Source organism: Thalia democratica, chromosome 5 (genome assembly GCF_965202585.1).
Source record: "Thalia democratica chromosome 5, ktThaDemo2.hap1.1, whole genome shotgun sequence".
Taxonomy (NCBI): Eukaryota; Metazoa; Chordata; class Thaliacea; order Salpida; family Salpidae; genus Thalia; species Thalia democratica.
This window is the reverse complement of record NC_139169.1, coordinates 19,867,820-19,884,451: the sequence shown is the minus strand read 5'-3', so window position 1 is coordinate 19,884,451 and position 16,632 is coordinate 19,867,820. Positions and strand designations below refer to the sequence as shown.

Genomic DNA, 16,632 nt, shown 5'->3' with positions numbered 1-16,632 from the left:
AGTTTTAAAAGATTTTATGTTAAAAAAAGTAAAAACTGTATAAAAATGTTATAATTCAAAAAGATGCACATACGAAAAATGAAACTTTTGATACAAAATAGGCCAATCAAAATTGTTTAAAAAACTCATTTTGAATGTTAATCCAACTCAATTGGTTTAATTTTTAACTTTGGACACTTTCACTATATAGTTCGTTATCAAAATCTGAACTAACTTTTGATTTAAATCTGATGTTTAGCTAACTATTTTAAGTATAATTTATGTTTAATTAATGTTTTATTTATCAATTTAATTATATTTTATTAAATTTTCTTCACTAATTTTAAGACACTTTAGTTACTTATTTTAATTAGTTCACGTGTTCAGTGTCGTGTTAATAAATATTTTCGTTATTCATGTTAGCTTCACTTTTTAATGCTAATTTCTGCATTGTCATTAATGAATGACGTAATGTATATTCTTTAATTGTTTTAATAAAACAAAAATTAAATTATTACTTATCAATTTTTTGCTTTCTGTTTAACTAGTATTTTTTAATTTTTGAAAGTAAAAAATAATTTTGTAAATAAGAAAACTTTAGACAATTATATGATAGACATTAATAAAAATTTCAAAAGTGTTTATTAAAATCTACCACATATAACACTTTGATTTTGAACAAAAAATTGTGCTACTCACTAAAATTGTCTAGACACGTCTCTGCTACTTATATGTTTTTTTATTTCTAAGCAGAAAAAAACATTCTAAAACATCAAGTTTTTGGCTAACTAATGCGTACTTAACTGACAGTGCATACCTAAGAAATGCGTACTTAAGCGGCAAATTAAGAACAAAAAAACTTTGAACCCCCTTTGGAAAAAGTCTAGACACGCCCCTGTGTTATACAACTATAAAAATAAATTACCTTAAAAAAATGTTTCCTAAATAAAAAGGTTGAATTTAACTTTTTAAATTAGCAAATTCTTCTGTTGATCAACAAAATTCATATTATCTTTTATTAGTCAAGCAAAGTATGTCCTACCCACTTGAAAATTCTTATGCCGTGTTAAGTTTGTAGTCACTCGGGCTGGTTTACACAGGAACCGCTCAATTCCAATCCGCGCACTATTTCCACCTGATCAAAATTGAGAACGGCTTACCGAACAAGGGTAAAGGTTAGTGGTAACTATGTGAGTGAAAAATTAGTTTTATAAATTAAAGAAAGGAACAAAAGTAGGTGGGATTTGTGTGCGGGTTGGAATTGTACGTCGCTGGAAACTGTGTACTTAGCACTTTAGAGAATAGCAGTCCTAATAAAGAGTATAATTTAAAAATACCTTACTAAATTTTAGTATCACTATTCAAACGTGTATACCAAGTTTGTACAAGTGCCTAATATCTTTGTTGAATTATTTTTAAACACCTTCAACATAAAAGGGTTCTTTTTTTAAATTGTTTTTGACTTTGCATTTTTTATATTTTATAAAATTACAATTTACTGCCCTCATGTTAGATTATCGTTTTATAATTAATTAAAATTGTAAATTATGTTTGCACTCGTCAAACTTAAGCATACCTTAAAACAGTGGTTGGCACGGTGTACACTGGTGCACACTAGTGTACATGAAAATTCCTTTAGGGTGCACGAAACTTTTGGGGTGCATGAAACTTATTTTGGGACACATATTTTTTTTTTTCGCGCAGAAATTAAATTAAAGTTTTCAAAAGACATTACCAAGCTTGATATCTAATTGACCATTATGTTGTTAATAAAACGACCGTTTTTGTACTCTCCTAGTTCTATTTTTGTTACATTATGTAAAAATTCGTTCAGCCTTAGCTGCCCAAAGAAAAACCGAAGTGAGCAAATCTCATAGATTCTTAAAATAAAATAAAACAGTATTCTATTAATGTTTAATTTTATTAACTCTTGTTGTTTAAAAGCGTTGGGTGTTACCGAATTATTAGTAAAAAAAAGATTAAAAATGTTTACACATTCTTAAACACTAGCGGCGCTAAAGAATGAAAATTAAGGTGCACAGAATTTTAATTCTGTGATTTAGGGTTCATGGATTCAAAGTAGCGTGCCGACCACAGCTTTAATAAATTAAATTTTCAAAATATATACGTCCTTTTTATTTGCATTACTTTTATATACGTCTGGTACGTAAACTTTGTTTAGTTTGTAACTTGTTTGTTGTATTTAATTACTTGTTTTTAACATTTTTTTTTAAAGAACACTTAAGCAAATATTTAAAAGTGTTTTTATAATAGATTCTTATAAATATATACACAACTAAAATGATGCAGCTGAACCACCAACAACTGATGCAACAAAAGATGCAACAAAACCAGCAACAAATGATTCATCGGAACCAGCAGCAAATGGTTCATCACAACCAACAACAAATGGTACATAAAAACCAACAGCAAGTGGTGCATCAAAACCAGCAGCAAGTGGTTAATCTAAACCAACAACAAAAGGTGCTTCAAAACCAACAACAAATGCCTCACCAAAACCACAAGCAATTGATGCAACAAAACGTGCAACAAAACCAACAGCAAGTGGTGCATCAAAACCAGCAGCAAGTGGTTAATCTAAACCAGCAACAAATGATGCAACAAAACCAACAACAAATGGTTCATCACAACCAACAACAAATGGTACATAAAAACCAACAGCAAGTGGTGCATCAAAACCAGCAGCAAGTGGTTAATCTAAACCAGCAGCAAATGGTGAATCAAAACCAGCAGCAAATGATGCAAGAAGACGATGCTCAACCTTACTTTGACTCGGTCAAGAACGATGGTGAAATCCACGACGGGGTCAGGTTCACGTGGAATTGCTTCCCTATTACCTCTCAAACAGAACAGAAGATGATCGTTCCGCTTGCGTGCCTCTACACGCCTCTCAAGCAGTTCACGGATGACAAGTTATCCCATGTAAGCTACGCGCCTGTCGTTTGCAATAGGCAAGACTGCGGCGCGTACATGAACCCAAAGTGGTTGGTTTTTAGGAGATTATTAATGCAGTTTGTGTGGCTGTTGCTTATAGTAGTTGTGTATTTATGGTGTAGTAAATTTTAAAATAAAATGTTTTTTTAACAAGCTGTGATTAGTTAACTTAGTATTGGCTTATTCAGAAAGATTTAAAATTTAAATTATTCTGTTTCTTAATAAGTATATTTTTTCTGACTTTAAGTCTATAATCATTAGTAAATAAAAACGAATAGAACTGCAAAAAAATTATTAATTATAACATAATAAAACAAACTGTTGTGTTTTAACTTTTATTTCTTTACATGTTTAATTCTTTTATTATTATTGACTTAACTAATTATATTGCAGCCAAATTGATTTCGTTGGAAAGTACTGGACATGCAACTTTTGTACAAATAGAAATAAGGTAAGATACTTTTGGGAATTAATTCCATTAAAACACCTGACAAAAAAATAAGTTGTATAAATAACTACTAAATTCTAAACAAGCTTTTAGTCGTCTTTAAGTGATACACTTTTACTAAGGACATATACTTAAAAATGAATAAAATCTTGTTCATTATATTAGTAAAACAAAAATTTTTACTCATACTAAACTTGTGACGATCTAAATAAATCAAGAAGTTTTTAAAACTAATCATTATCATTTGTTACCAGCTACCTCAGAGCTACTCTTGTATTTCGGAGAACATGAAGCCAGCAGAGTTGCACCCGCAGTACTCCACTATCGAGTACAATTTACCCGACAAACCGGCACCACCACCTTGCTTTCTATTCGTAATAGACACTTGCATTGACCACGATGAGATGGAGGTTGGTTTTGTTTATGTTGTTTTGTGCTAAGTATAACGAAAGATTTTAAATACGTTTCATGATGTTCTAGTTTGCTAGAAAATTTGTCACGTTTAAGTCTTGAAACTTAAATAATATTGTATCATTAACCGAAAAGAACTTTAAATTACCTACAATTTATAATTTGTAACTGTGTACAATATCAAAATTTTTGTTTTTAGGATTGATGTGCAAATTATAACTAGATAAATGTAATAGTTTTTTTTCTTATTTATTAGTTTAGTACAAAAACAAAAAAAAAGGTATTAAACTTACAAAACGTAATACATCATTTTTTGTCATCACTTTATTTTGAAATTTAACAAATAGCTAAATTGTTTGTAAAGTTAAACCGTTTTATTGAAGTAAAAATAAAATAGTTTTGAATAGTTTTAGTCTGCTGCTATAACTAAGTAGTGATAAGCATTTAAATAGATTTAATTAGTTTTAACAGACTAAGTATTTAATTATCAAAAAGTATGAAAGTTAGACAAGACAAATAGCAACGTAAGCCTTCGTAGAAATAATTTTACAATCACTTACTATTTGATTAGTAAGTATTACTACACTAGTCTATACAGTTTGTTTGTTTCTTATCAAAATTGTGCCTATTAAGTTTTAAACTTCTTGTGGTTAGAAATTTTGGTTAATTTTAATTTAAGACATATAAAATGCTGAAAAAAGCTTCAGAATAAATAATCTAAAGCTATTGTTGTTGAATAAGTTTAATTCAAATAGTTTTACAAAACATTAAAGAATAGTAAATATCAAGAAATGACAGAAATGTTTCCAAAAAAGACAGTAAAAATAAGTAATTAAATAAAGAAAGCTCCAAAAACAACAACATATTTTTTTTATAAGTTCTATTCTTAAATAACGTTTTGTCTAAATTAAAAATATTTAATTAATACACTAAATAATCGATCTCAAATCATTTGAATAGTAAATAGCATTTTCAAGTAATAGAAAAACAACTAAAATAAAATATTTTGCAGGAACTAAAAAACAGTCTGTCCATGACATTGGCGTTGTTGCCGGAAAATGCATTGATTGGAATAATTACTTTTGGACATTTTACTGAAATACACCGTCTAACGCAGTTTAAGTGGCAAGGATCTTACGTTATAAACTACACTGATGTTGTTTCTGCTAAGCAGCTAGAGGTAGTTTATACTTATATTTAAAAAACGATCTAGGTTTTGTGTTATCCATCTAAGAAACAATAAAAATTAACTCAATACATAATAAAAACCAGGTAGTTTTCAAGATCATATCTGAATTTTTTTAATCCTAGAAAATACTAGATGTTGTAGTTTAGTTATAGATAAGTATATTTGAACGTCAACAAAATCAATTATTAGTTATGTATGTAGTTCAAAAATTATTTAGTTTGCGTAATAAATAAGTTTAAAAATACATTAAATAATTAATAAAAAGTAAAAGACTTTTAACTTAAAGATAACTTTTACAGACACAACTTGGAATTAAAAAAGAAAACCAGGAATTTCGTACACACATTTTCGATGGTAAAGGTGTAAATAAGTTAGTACTTACATTCTTACAAAATTTTATAAAGTTTTTTAATTTTGTTTTAAATATTTTTATTAATACAAAAACAGAGTTTTATTTGTATTTTAAATAGTAAAAACAAATAGAAAACTATACAATTTAGACATTTATACATTCTTTCACTAAAAAAAAATTTATAAATACACAGATTCATTCAGCCGGTGAAAAGTTGCGACGAGATTGCCACCGATATCTTCAACAACCTCAAAGTGGACTCTTACCCTGTAGAGAGAGCCCACCGGCCCCAGCAATGCCTCGGGTCCGCGTTGTCCCACGCCATCGCCCTGCTCGAGAGCTCCTACCCCGGCATGCCGGCCAGGGTCATGACCTTCCTCGGCGGGCCGTGCACCCGGGGCCCGGGCAAAGTGGCGGAGCTGGACATGAAAGTGGTGATGAGGTCTTGGAAAGACATTCTTGACGAGGAGACCCCCAGTGATAAGAGGATTGTACAGGTGAAACGAGCTTTTAAACATTTAAATTAATAAAATATTCCTGCTCTAGCTTATATAACGTTGAATATTAATAAGTTTTCTACGTATTTAAATAGTTAGTTTGATAATATTATTAATAATATTGTAGAAAAGGCTGCTTAAAAATATAAGCAGTTTTTGATCGTTAGTACCTCAATCTTCTATGTATTGGACAGAGGTCGGCAAACTGCAACCTGCGGGCTCAATGCGGCCCTTAAAACTAAAATATGCAGTCTGCGAGATACTTTTTATCTATACGCATACTTTTTAAAAAAGATAAAGATAAAAGGTTTTCAAATATTGGAACATAAGTTACCAGTAATTATACAAAAATACATACAAGACAAACAATTTCAATAAAACTAAACATATTTCGAGCAGCTCTCATCAGTAGAGTATAAAGCTAACAAATAATAATATTTTACAAAGTTATATATTAACCAAGTAATAAAGTTAAAAAGTTTGCATAAAAAACTTACAACTAGGCTTTTAGTTTAATATAAACTCTTTTACATGTGTTATTTCACTGATAATTTTGTTATATTTTAGATTTAAAATAGTATTTTTTAGTAATTACTATAACTTTTTTTAAATAACTGCAGCAGTCAAGGACTTTTTTTTAAGTAGTGCGGCCCGCAAGTAACAAAAGTCTGCCGAATCCTGGATTAAGACATATATTTAAAATATAATTTTTGACTAAGCCTTTTTGATTTCAGCACTACAAAGACCTCGCTGATCGAGCCGCAAAAAACGGACATATCGTTGATATTTTCTCCTGCTACTGCAACGAAAGTGGTCTCCATGAAATGCAATATTTCGAACAAACAGGGTAAGTTGGTTAATAGTTACTACAAATATACTAAAAACATAACTACAGTTTTTTTTTTAATTTGTATATACATTTAAAAGTTATTTTTCATACTTTAAATTCATTTTTTTCAGCGGATTAATGTTGTTGTGTGATACCTTCGGCAGTTCTCACTTCAAACAGTCATACCAGAAAATATTCGCAAGAGATGAAAACGACCAACTTGAAATGGCGTTCAACGCTGAAGTGGAAGTCAAAGTGAGTTGTTACTTAACTCTGTTGTTGTTCCGTTTTAAAGCGAATTGGAAGAATTAGGGAAAATAATTGACACAAACACATTAATTATCTAAATAACTTCTTGTGAAAAACTTAAAATTTATTTTATCTTTCAATTTAGCTCTTTAGTAATTAATACAACAAAACAACTTAAATTTATAATCTTTTTTATTGTCCTACACATAAACTTTATTATAATTGTTTTTGTCACTAGTTTGTTTTAGCTGAATTTTTGTAGTAAAAATATCATATATTACAGACAACTTGCAAACGAAAGATAAAGATAAAGGGGGCGATAGGGCCTTGCGTTTCGGCAAAACAGCTTGGTTCTAATGTCAGCACTGATAACAAGGTCGGTGTCAGTGGAACAAACAAGTGGAAAATAAACGGGATCGATTCCAGCACGACCCTTGCAATTTATTTCACTGTAGACAACAAGGTGGAAATTTATATTTACTTATCTACTAATTTTATTATTTTTTCACCTAACAAAAACTAACAAGTAATGTCATAAAAAGTAAAAGTTGAAATAAAGTTGTTTATGCAAAACTGTACTTGAAACACGAAATATTTAGTAATGTTATTAATGTCAACAATTTATCTAACTGTATTGCGTAAGTAATACGCAATAACTATTCATTAAAAATGTATATTGAAATCATTAAGCTTTTAAAGTTTGTATTTTAATACAAGTAATGTTTATCATAACTAATACACAGTTACCGGACAAAAAAAATCTTACTTTATAGTTGAAATATAACTTTATGCAGCAATCTTTGTTAATAGTTTTCTACACACATTTGGAACACGTTTAAACTTTTTGACTTGTGTATAACAACCAGCAACAAAATTCTGTACTCACAAAAGACTAATCAAAACAAACTTAACAGAACGAAAAAGTTCAACGGTTGGACTGGGAAACCGGCATTCAGTTTATAACGAAGTACACGCATTCTGACGGGTCACGCAGAATAAGAGTCACCACGACCGAAAGACAGTGAGTTAATATTTTATAAAGTAACATACCACTAAAGACTTCGATATTATTTTTCTAATTAATAATGTTCTTTTTTTTTAAAACTATGTAGCGCTTTACAAGTAGGTGAGATAAACATTTTTTTCAAACTCATCCATAACATATTAGAATAGCGTTTAGTTTTAGAAAATAAGTTTTCAATTACAAACAATTGCAAACAGCTGGGAACGTGAAGGCATAACTGATCGTTATTTGAAAGCAAGTTTTGATGCGGAGGCCGGCGCGATATCGATTGTGAGGTTGGCGATCTGTAGATCTAAAGAAGGAGTCACAATAGAAGATTCTGTGAAAAATCCTCGATTGTTTGTCGACAAAACCCTTATAGATCTTGTAAGTTTAAGTTTTTTATACTTACAAACATAACTCTAATTTATCAATGCAAAACAAAGTAAAGTTAGCATATTAGCACATATAAATTCAGTTATTTGCTGTAGGAGTTACGCTCTAAATAAATAAAAATTTTTGTTTATAGCTTAAACAATTCGGGGACTACAAACAAGGAAACAAACATTCTGTCAGACTATCACCGAATTTTCATGATTTTTCAGAGGTTTGTCATTTTCTTTAATGTAATGATTTTTACTATTGTCTTCTTATTAAGTACTAGTTTAACTTTAGTGTAAACTAAGATTATTCAATGGGAATGCTTAAGTAAAACAAAAAGTAGAACATTTGATATTTAAAAGTAATTAATATACTTAATTACTTCAAGTGCGCATTTTAAGAAGTAAGTTCAACTTTAAATCCGTTAATTTACTGAGAATGTAAATGTTTACAGCTTCTGACCATTAACTTTAACACTTTAGTATAAAAACATTATTATCACTTAATAAACTACAACAGTACTTTAAGTTATTATAATTAACTTTTAAAAGCAGAACTTTTGTATTTTAACTTAAAAAACGTTTTTTAAACAGTTCGTATTTTCACTGAGAAAGAGCAATTTGTTAAACCTTGAAAAAGGTCCAGATGAAACTGCCTATGTAAGGCACTACTTCAACAGATTGCCTACTTACAGCTCACTGTTGATTATAAAACCTTACTTGAGATCATATTCTTTCGACGGAGCTGCAGTAAGTGATCAATTTTTTTTTCTACTTTTCACTACTTTTACAGAGAAAAATATTTTAGTCTCACAACAAGTATTGCAGTAGATTGATAAAATTTACTAATTATTTCTAACTTACGTTTTAATGTTCTCTCACAAGATGCACTTAGAAAAATAACAACAAACTAAACAGTATTTTTCTTTTCCAATTCGCATGTACAAACTGTATAAAAGTGAACTTACACTTAAAAATTACTTTGTGCAAATCTGAAAACAATCAATACATAATTTAAAAACTAAAGTAACGATTACTTAATTTAACACTTTTCAGCAAATACCATGCGATAGTACAAGTGTGAAAAAAGATACAATTTTGCTGTTAGATACATTCTTCTTGGTTCTAATCTATCATGGACAAGTAAGCTTTTCTCTTATTTCTTTGATAAATGTTTTACACGTTAAAGAAACTTTGGCTTTTTGTTTTGAAACTTAATCACTCTCATGTTGTTTTAAGAATCAGAAAATGTTTTCAGAAATATAATATACTGGAGCTTAACATTCTTAATCTTTATTTTCTTATAGACCATAGCCGAATGGAAATCAAAAGGATACCATTTACAACCCGTGTACAGCAATTTAAAAGAGCTGCTTGAGGCTCCACTAGGAGAAGCTAATGAAATACTAGAAGAAAGATTTCCCGTATCTAGGTAATAACTTTCATTATGTTATTAATTTATGTTAACAAAAAATATATATAACTTTAATTTTCTGTATACTTTCTTTATTTATATAACTTAAAAAAGTAGTCACAAAATCGTTTGTTTTCCTATATAGCTTCTGTGTATATTAAAGTTTTTTTTTCTTAAATTTATCAACATAAAGCTCAGCTGTCTCATTTTATATAATAAATTTTATTTTGTTTCAAACTTATTATTCACCAAATTATGTAAGCTTTATAACTCACTTTAAAAGCATTTGAAAAACGTAGCTCTTTTTCTCCTCGAGTTACCGATAAAACCTAAAGTCAAACAGAAACCGCAAATATGTTTTAATCTAACTTTTTGCTAATTACATTCAATGTAGGTTCGTTGAAACGCAACATGGGGGAAGCCAATCTCGTTTTCTCTTGCATCACGTCAACCCGGCGAAAACCTACAAAACTCATAAAGACAAGTTTGCGATTCATCAGGTACGTGGAGTGTTTTCAAATGAAAATCAGCTTATAAATAATCAAAGTTAACAAGTTTCAACTTATGGTGGAAAGTAATACCATAAAAACAAACTAAAGTAAACTGACTTTATATAAATTAGAGTCTAGTAGTTTTTTAAATAACAGTTTAAAGATAATCGTTCTACATAATTTATTTTAAGTTAAAATATTTTTTTGTTGTATTAATACTACAGGTAATTAAACATGTTTTACAAAATATTTCTATTGTTTTCGATATTTTTAGAGTTTTGCTAAGTTTATCTATTTAATAAAAAACATAATTTTATTACGTTGAAAATTTAAACTTTTATCCTTATTTTTAGTATTAATATTAGTTATTTCAATGTGCAATTAGTTTAACTGAACGACTCTATTTTAAATTTTTAATAATACTATTTTAGATATTTTAGATAGAATAATTTTTAATTGTTTGCATTATGAGTGATTTTATATGTTAATGCTTGTTGTTCTAATTTGTTTTACTTTTGTTGTTAAAAAAAAGTTATCTTCTTGATTTTAAAACTTTTTAACTACCAAAATACGTTAAGATAGTTATAATTTTTCTTCTAACACCTATAGTTATTTTATTCTACATTAACGAATTTATTATCTTTTTTTATGTTATAATTAAGATTAATTTTTAGGAAGAAGATGATGGAGTTGAAGTACTAACCGATGATATTGATTATAAAAGCTTCATGAAATACCTCGAAACACTTATTACTATAAAAGACTAGCAACTTATTACTTTTTTTTATACTTCTAGCTACTTTTATAGTTCTTTTCTAAAAGTTACAATAATGACTACACATTTTTGTTTAAGTTCGATACATAAACTTTGTTTTTATTTTGAAGTGCGATTAAGTTTTTTTTTTTGCTTAACCTGGTTAAGTTCTCAATAGGTTAGATTAGTAACATTTTCTTTAAATAATTTATAAAATTAAAAAGGAAAAATTTAAACTAACAGTTTTTTTGAGTTTAGAAATAAATTTCTTAAAATTTCAATAATTTTCTGAAAAGATAAATAATGTAAATCTGTCTTTTTTACTACTATTGTTTGGGTACTTAATGTAAATTAAAATGTCAAAGTTATCTAAAAACGAAAAAAAAAGCTAGGTAGTTTTAACAAACTTTTATACTCTCAATTTTATTTTATCAAAACAAATAGAAATTTATATTACATACTGTTTCTAATTTAAAATGCTTTTAGGTTCTGTCTAAAAGTGTTATAGGTATTAAAAAAATTTAATTTTCTCTTAAAGTGTATTTGTATTAGGAAATGCTTTAACAATACTGATAAAATGCTACAAAGTAGTGCAGTTGTTTTGAGTAACTTAACTAACTAATATTATTTAACTAATATGAACAAAAATAAAACGCTTTTGTTAGTTTTAGTTTTACGAGCAATTGACACATATGTAAATTTTACTATATTGAGATACACGTCATAATTGCAGTAAAAATGTACGTCGTCGATAATGATACTTATTATTAAGACTATCAGCATGTTTAGTTGTAGTTGAAATGAATGTAGATTCTATAAAAGCTGTATAAAACCTTTTTTGTGAAATTTCCGCTGTGAAGACTACTTTCAAGACAAAGATACTTTAGATATCTTTCTTATAGACTCTGTATCTAGGTTTTTCTGCATAAAAAAAGAAATGGTGCGAAATCTCGCTGATTCAGTCTTTATTGCGATTAATCTTTTGGTCAGGACAATGCTACTGTAATACTGCTTCTTTTGAGGTTGAAGAGTGTCACCGTTTTTATAGCAACGTTCTCGTGTATTCGATATTAGTGATATGATTGCGTAGAGATGACAACTCATGCAGTATTTTAAAGAGTGTAATGGGTTATATGACAATTCAAATTTGGACAACTCTATTTCCGACAATTTAAATTTTCACATGTATACATTACTTTTTTATTTGTGGTTGTTTCTTTTTTTTTTAAGAAATTAAATTGTCGGAATTGGAATTGTCTAAATTTGAATAGTTGTGAAACCAGCGTAATGATATTTTTAAACAATGCTCATCAGATTTGCTTTCCGAAAACAACATGTAAATAAATTTTACCTGAACTTAATGAATTAAATTTTAAAGACTATATCCCAAAAAAAAAACATAATTAGATCATATGAATATCTACAAGCCACTTTTTGTTATTCGCAATGTTTTAATATTTTCAAAGATAATCTAAAATTACTAAAAACAACTCTGTTTTAAACCATATCTTAAAAAATATTTAATTTTTTTTTTTAATAAAAAATATCAAGAATAAAATATCAATAAACGCAACGTAATGAATTAATTATTCTTTTGTCATAATTATAAACAATTTAATTGTTATGTGTTTTTCTTCTTTTCGATTAGAAACTGAACTTCTTATCTGAATTTACCGTTAGAGGTAAGCGGTATTCTATGGAGTTTTGGCACATTATCATAGATAAAATTTCTAAAACCACAAACACTCAGATAACTAAAAAAAGACCTTTTATTTCAACAACTGTAACACTGAATCAAATTCCGGCAGTATAGAGGCCATAAATCTTACTTAAAAATCTTACAACATGACCTTTGCTTAACTTAAGTTTTTTTTTACTTTGATTATTTATAGCAATAGAACAGTGTTAAACACCAATGAGTAATGAAAAGTAAATTTACTATGAATCGGTGAGTATGATTTTATTTTTCAAACATAAATAAATATTTTCCAACGATTACCAGTAAAAATTTAAAATTATGTGCTTATATTGAACAAGTTTGTACATTTTATAGCTACCAAAAAATCTTTTAAAATATTTGTAAACATACAATATACATCAACTAATATTTATAAAAGTACTAATATTAAAGGTTTTTTAAAGCTTGCTTTTTTATTTGTATCTTTTCAAACCACTTTTTTTTTAATTAGGGTAATAGATCTATGTAATAAAAACACATAATTTAATAAAAAATTACTACCTTTTTAATCAAATTAGTTGATCTGAACCCGGCCGTATCGTAGTTGAAATCCGGATCTATTTTAAAACAATATCGGCCAGAGCCGGTAGATCAATAGGTAGAAGTTATTAAATTGGAAATATATGAGTTTATTTTATGGTAGGCAACGTACGGCCCGCCCACTAACATTTATGGTTTGTACTTTAAGGGTTGTGTACATTTTATGCAAATCAAATACTTATGGTCATTTTAGTTATTAATGTTATTAATTTATTAAGTGCCTTTAGAACACAGTGATGCTTGTTAAAAGTTTTTCCCATGTAGTGTTAAAGATTTATTTCAAGAGTTTTCTCCGCCTACCAAGATATGTTTCTAAAAATCTTTTAGAGTCTTCAGTTTTTTTGTTGCCCTATATAAAAAAAAGTTGTCCATTACTAAGTTATTTGATATGTGATGTATATACTATATACTATATACTATATAAGTTAGAAGTTTTTGTTATTCCAAAACACCCACGTAAAGCTTATAGTACAAGTATATAAAACTTAAAGTCTCGAAAGAGTATAATTAAAATATCATGAGTAATTTAGACGGTTAGTCTTTTTCTTGATTTCTTATAAACAGTAACTGTAGAACAGGGATTCCTATAGGGGACCACGTGGTCTTCTTGGGGACGAATTCAGGAAATTTTGGGGCAATAAGATAAAAAAGTCTCAACGGGTGGCGTAAGAAGTAAGCGGGTCATTGGGCCATTTTACATATAAAGCAAAACTTACACTAGATATTTTGAAGTTTATGATGAAGATCTAAAAAATCATCTTAATGCGGTTAACAGTAGTTTTTAAAATAATAATATTAAAAATAACGAATGTTTTTCGAATGTTAGAGGACCTTAAGATCGCATACTGTTGTAATTTTAAACTTAGACTAAATTTTCAGGCGTTAATGATAGAAAAGCCTTGAGCGTAGTTAATATTAGTTGTTTGAGTGTTTTGATAAGAGGGTTCATAATTTTTTTAGACTCTTATAAGATTCTTATTATAAAGATAAACTCATATTTCATATTTGTTATAAAGATAAACTTTATAATACTCTTTTTTAATAAAAAAAAGAAAACCCCTGCTGTACAAAAAAACAGCAAAATGGTACAAAATGATCACGTGTATTAAAAATATTCTATGTACCACTTGTTTTTAATAAATCTATCACTGTAAAAATTAAACAGTAACCAGAGCTTAAATTATTTTTACAACCAATATACAAAATTTTGAATTTATTTTCTACGAGTATAGGATTGTAAAATAACTTTGTTGTGCGTACTGGCCTAATAAAACATCACTCATCTAAATTACTCATCCAACCTAACACCAAGAGCGTGCATATCAGCAGTGACTCGCTCCAAATAAGTCGCATCCGGATACCCATATGGACCACCGTGAGGAGAAGTCTTGTGATGGATATCATTCCAAGTTATCACGTTCCTCGCTCCAGTGCTCAAACTAGTTCCAACCGTAAAAGTCAGTTTCATCTTCCATGCTTTTCTGAACAGCTCAAGAACTCTTCTACCTGCTTTGTTGTCAGGTAGGAATGCTCTTCTACTATCACCATTATACCTAGATCCCGGGTTTCCATGCTGGGGTCCTTGTACTCCACCAAGAAGCTTATAATCAATCTGAATAATTCCACAGTCTTCATAGCCTGCACAGTGTATGGTTTTACAAGTTTTTACTTTCATGTAGCCATCTGGGCATGGACCAAGCTTCTCTATAATAACAGCACGACATACAGGACACTTGTGGCTTTGCTTTAAAACGTCTATCAGACACTTTTCATGAAAGATATGCTCGCAAACACCTGTACCTTTTACTGGTACGTTTTCTTTTAAAGGGCATAAACAAACTGCACAGTCGTCATTATAATTTCCTTCATTTAGTGCAACTTCGACCCCATCAAATAATTTTCCGGCTGACTTTTTGTTCTTTTTATCAAAGTTTGCGATTGTTCCCTTATTTTTAAAATCACCTCCCGGCATCCCAATGCCCATACTTGATACATTATGTTGCAAATGTGAATGAAAACTATTAGGAACGGAATTTAGTGCTGATGTGTTATTCACTAAATACATATATGAGTTAAGCACGTGATTTTTAAATGGTGACGCTGATGCACTTGAAGATTGAGGATTTCGCTGACCATTTTGTTGCTGACCTCCACTGGTTGAGACAACATCTCTGATAATTTTTTAGTTTTAAAAGTTATAAGTTATCTTCGTATTAAATAGCTTAAATCTAATACTTTGTAAGTGTTAAAATTTCTAAAAATTTTAGCTGCAGAAGTAAGAAACTGTAAAAGTGAAAGTGAAAGTTTGTTTTAAAATAAGAAAAAAAGATTTGTCTTTGATTCTAAATTTTTACTAATTTCGTTATTTAAAAACTTAATTTTTTACGACTAACTAAATTGTGCGTTTAAAAACAGTATTTTAGTATATTTCTATTGTTTTCTAAAATAGAATTTTCTTTTTTTAATATCAAATGACAAAAAAAAGTTTATGTTTAAAAAATATACTTTTTTAGATTTTTATCATTAACGATCAAAGTCTTTTCTAAAGAGATGTTAACAAAGCAATAATAATCTTAATAGTATGTTCATGACCAACTATTCTGTCTTAAAAGTACAATTAGAAAGTCCAATAATATATACCATTAAATGCAATTAACTATAAGTAAAACGTTTTACTACTGGTTGTACCTTTTTTGGTAAAAATAAATTGTTTAATAAAAATAATTTAGAGACAAAACAATTTGAATTATGTATATTTTTTTTTACATTTACTTGTATAGAAACACAAAAAACTAACGTTTGATTTAATACTTTAAAAATTTTCGTAATACAATTTACCTAATAAGACTTCAGCTTATTATGATTCTTTACAAAACTTCATACCTGTTTTTAGTCATGTTAAATTGTTTTATTAACTCTTGATAGTCTTTCAACTCCTCAACTGATACCCACGAGTTTTCATTTCTAAATGTGTTGATATTTTAATATTAAAATAATTGTAGACTCAAATTAACAAAATAAAAACAGCTTCTTTCAGTATATTAATATAATAAGTATTGTCAAGAAGAAGAAAAGAAACTTGCTTGAATACACTCGTTACATGACGAATCAAGTTTTATTAATTTAAATTCTAAAAGTCTATTTTTTAAGAGCAAAGTATAAATAAAATAACTAAAATTGAAATAAAACGTAGTAAAATGTTTACTTAATAGAATTTCAAAAGAAAAAATATTCACTTATATTATCAAACTAACTTAAAAACTTGTTTTAGCTACGTCTCAAAAAACTAGTTAAGGGCATAGGGGGAGAAGGGTCCATCTTGTTTTTATAAGTTGATCTAATTTTATAAAGTTTTATCTGAGCTTTCAGAAATTTTTAAGCGCTTGTAAAAATGCAAAGTAAT

The 16,632-nt window shown here is 28.4% G+C and overlaps 2 protein-coding genes across 2 annotated transcripts; one reads left to right on the top strand and one right to left on the bottom strand.

The window, feature by feature from the left end:
- Positions 1 to 2,280: 2,280 nt before the first annotated feature.
- On the top strand, positions 2,281 to 10,964 carry LOC145836321 (protein transport protein Sec23A-like). The gene is made up of 16 exons (XM_082944133.1): positions 2,281 to 2,984; positions 3,328 to 3,385; positions 3,637 to 3,792; positions 4,806 to 4,973; positions 5,282 to 5,352; positions 5,528 to 5,831; positions 6,566 to 6,678; positions 6,792 to 6,915; positions 7,193 to 7,372; positions 7,824 to 7,930; positions 8,131 to 8,299; positions 8,442 to 8,519; positions 8,887 to 9,042; positions 9,600 to 9,724; positions 10,101 to 10,206; positions 10,872 to 10,964. Exons 1-16 carry the CDS (start codon positions 2,281 to 2,283, stop codon positions 10,962 to 10,964), a joined length of 2,712 nt encoding a protein of 903 aa, XP_082800259.1.
- Positions 10,965 to 14,517: 3,553 nt separating this feature from the next.
- On the bottom strand, positions 14,518 to 15,213 carry LOC145836320 (E3 ubiquitin-protein ligase DTX3-like). The gene has a single exon (XM_082944132.1). The coding sequence runs from the start codon at positions 15,211 to 15,213 to the stop codon at positions 14,518 to 14,520; it is 696 nt and encodes a 231-aa protein (XP_082800258.1).
- Positions 15,214 to 16,632: the final 1,419 nt, after the last annotated feature.

Coding starts and splice junctions, on each gene's coding strand:
- LOC145836321 (XM_082944133.1), top strand. CDS start 2,281: ATGATGCAGCTGAACCACCAACAACTGATGCAACAAAAGATGCAACAA. Junction 6,916..7,192: donor ACGCTGAAGTGGAAGTCAAA/GTGAGTTGTTAC, acceptor CATATATTACAG/ACAACTTGCAAACGAAAGAT. Junction 9,725..10,100: donor GAAAGATTTCCCGTATCTAG/GTAATAACTTTC, acceptor CATTCAATGTAG/GTTCGTTGAAACGCAACATG.
- LOC145836320 (XM_082944132.1), bottom strand. CDS start 15,213: ATGGGCATTGGGATGCCGGGAGGTGATTTTAAAAATAAGGGAACAATC.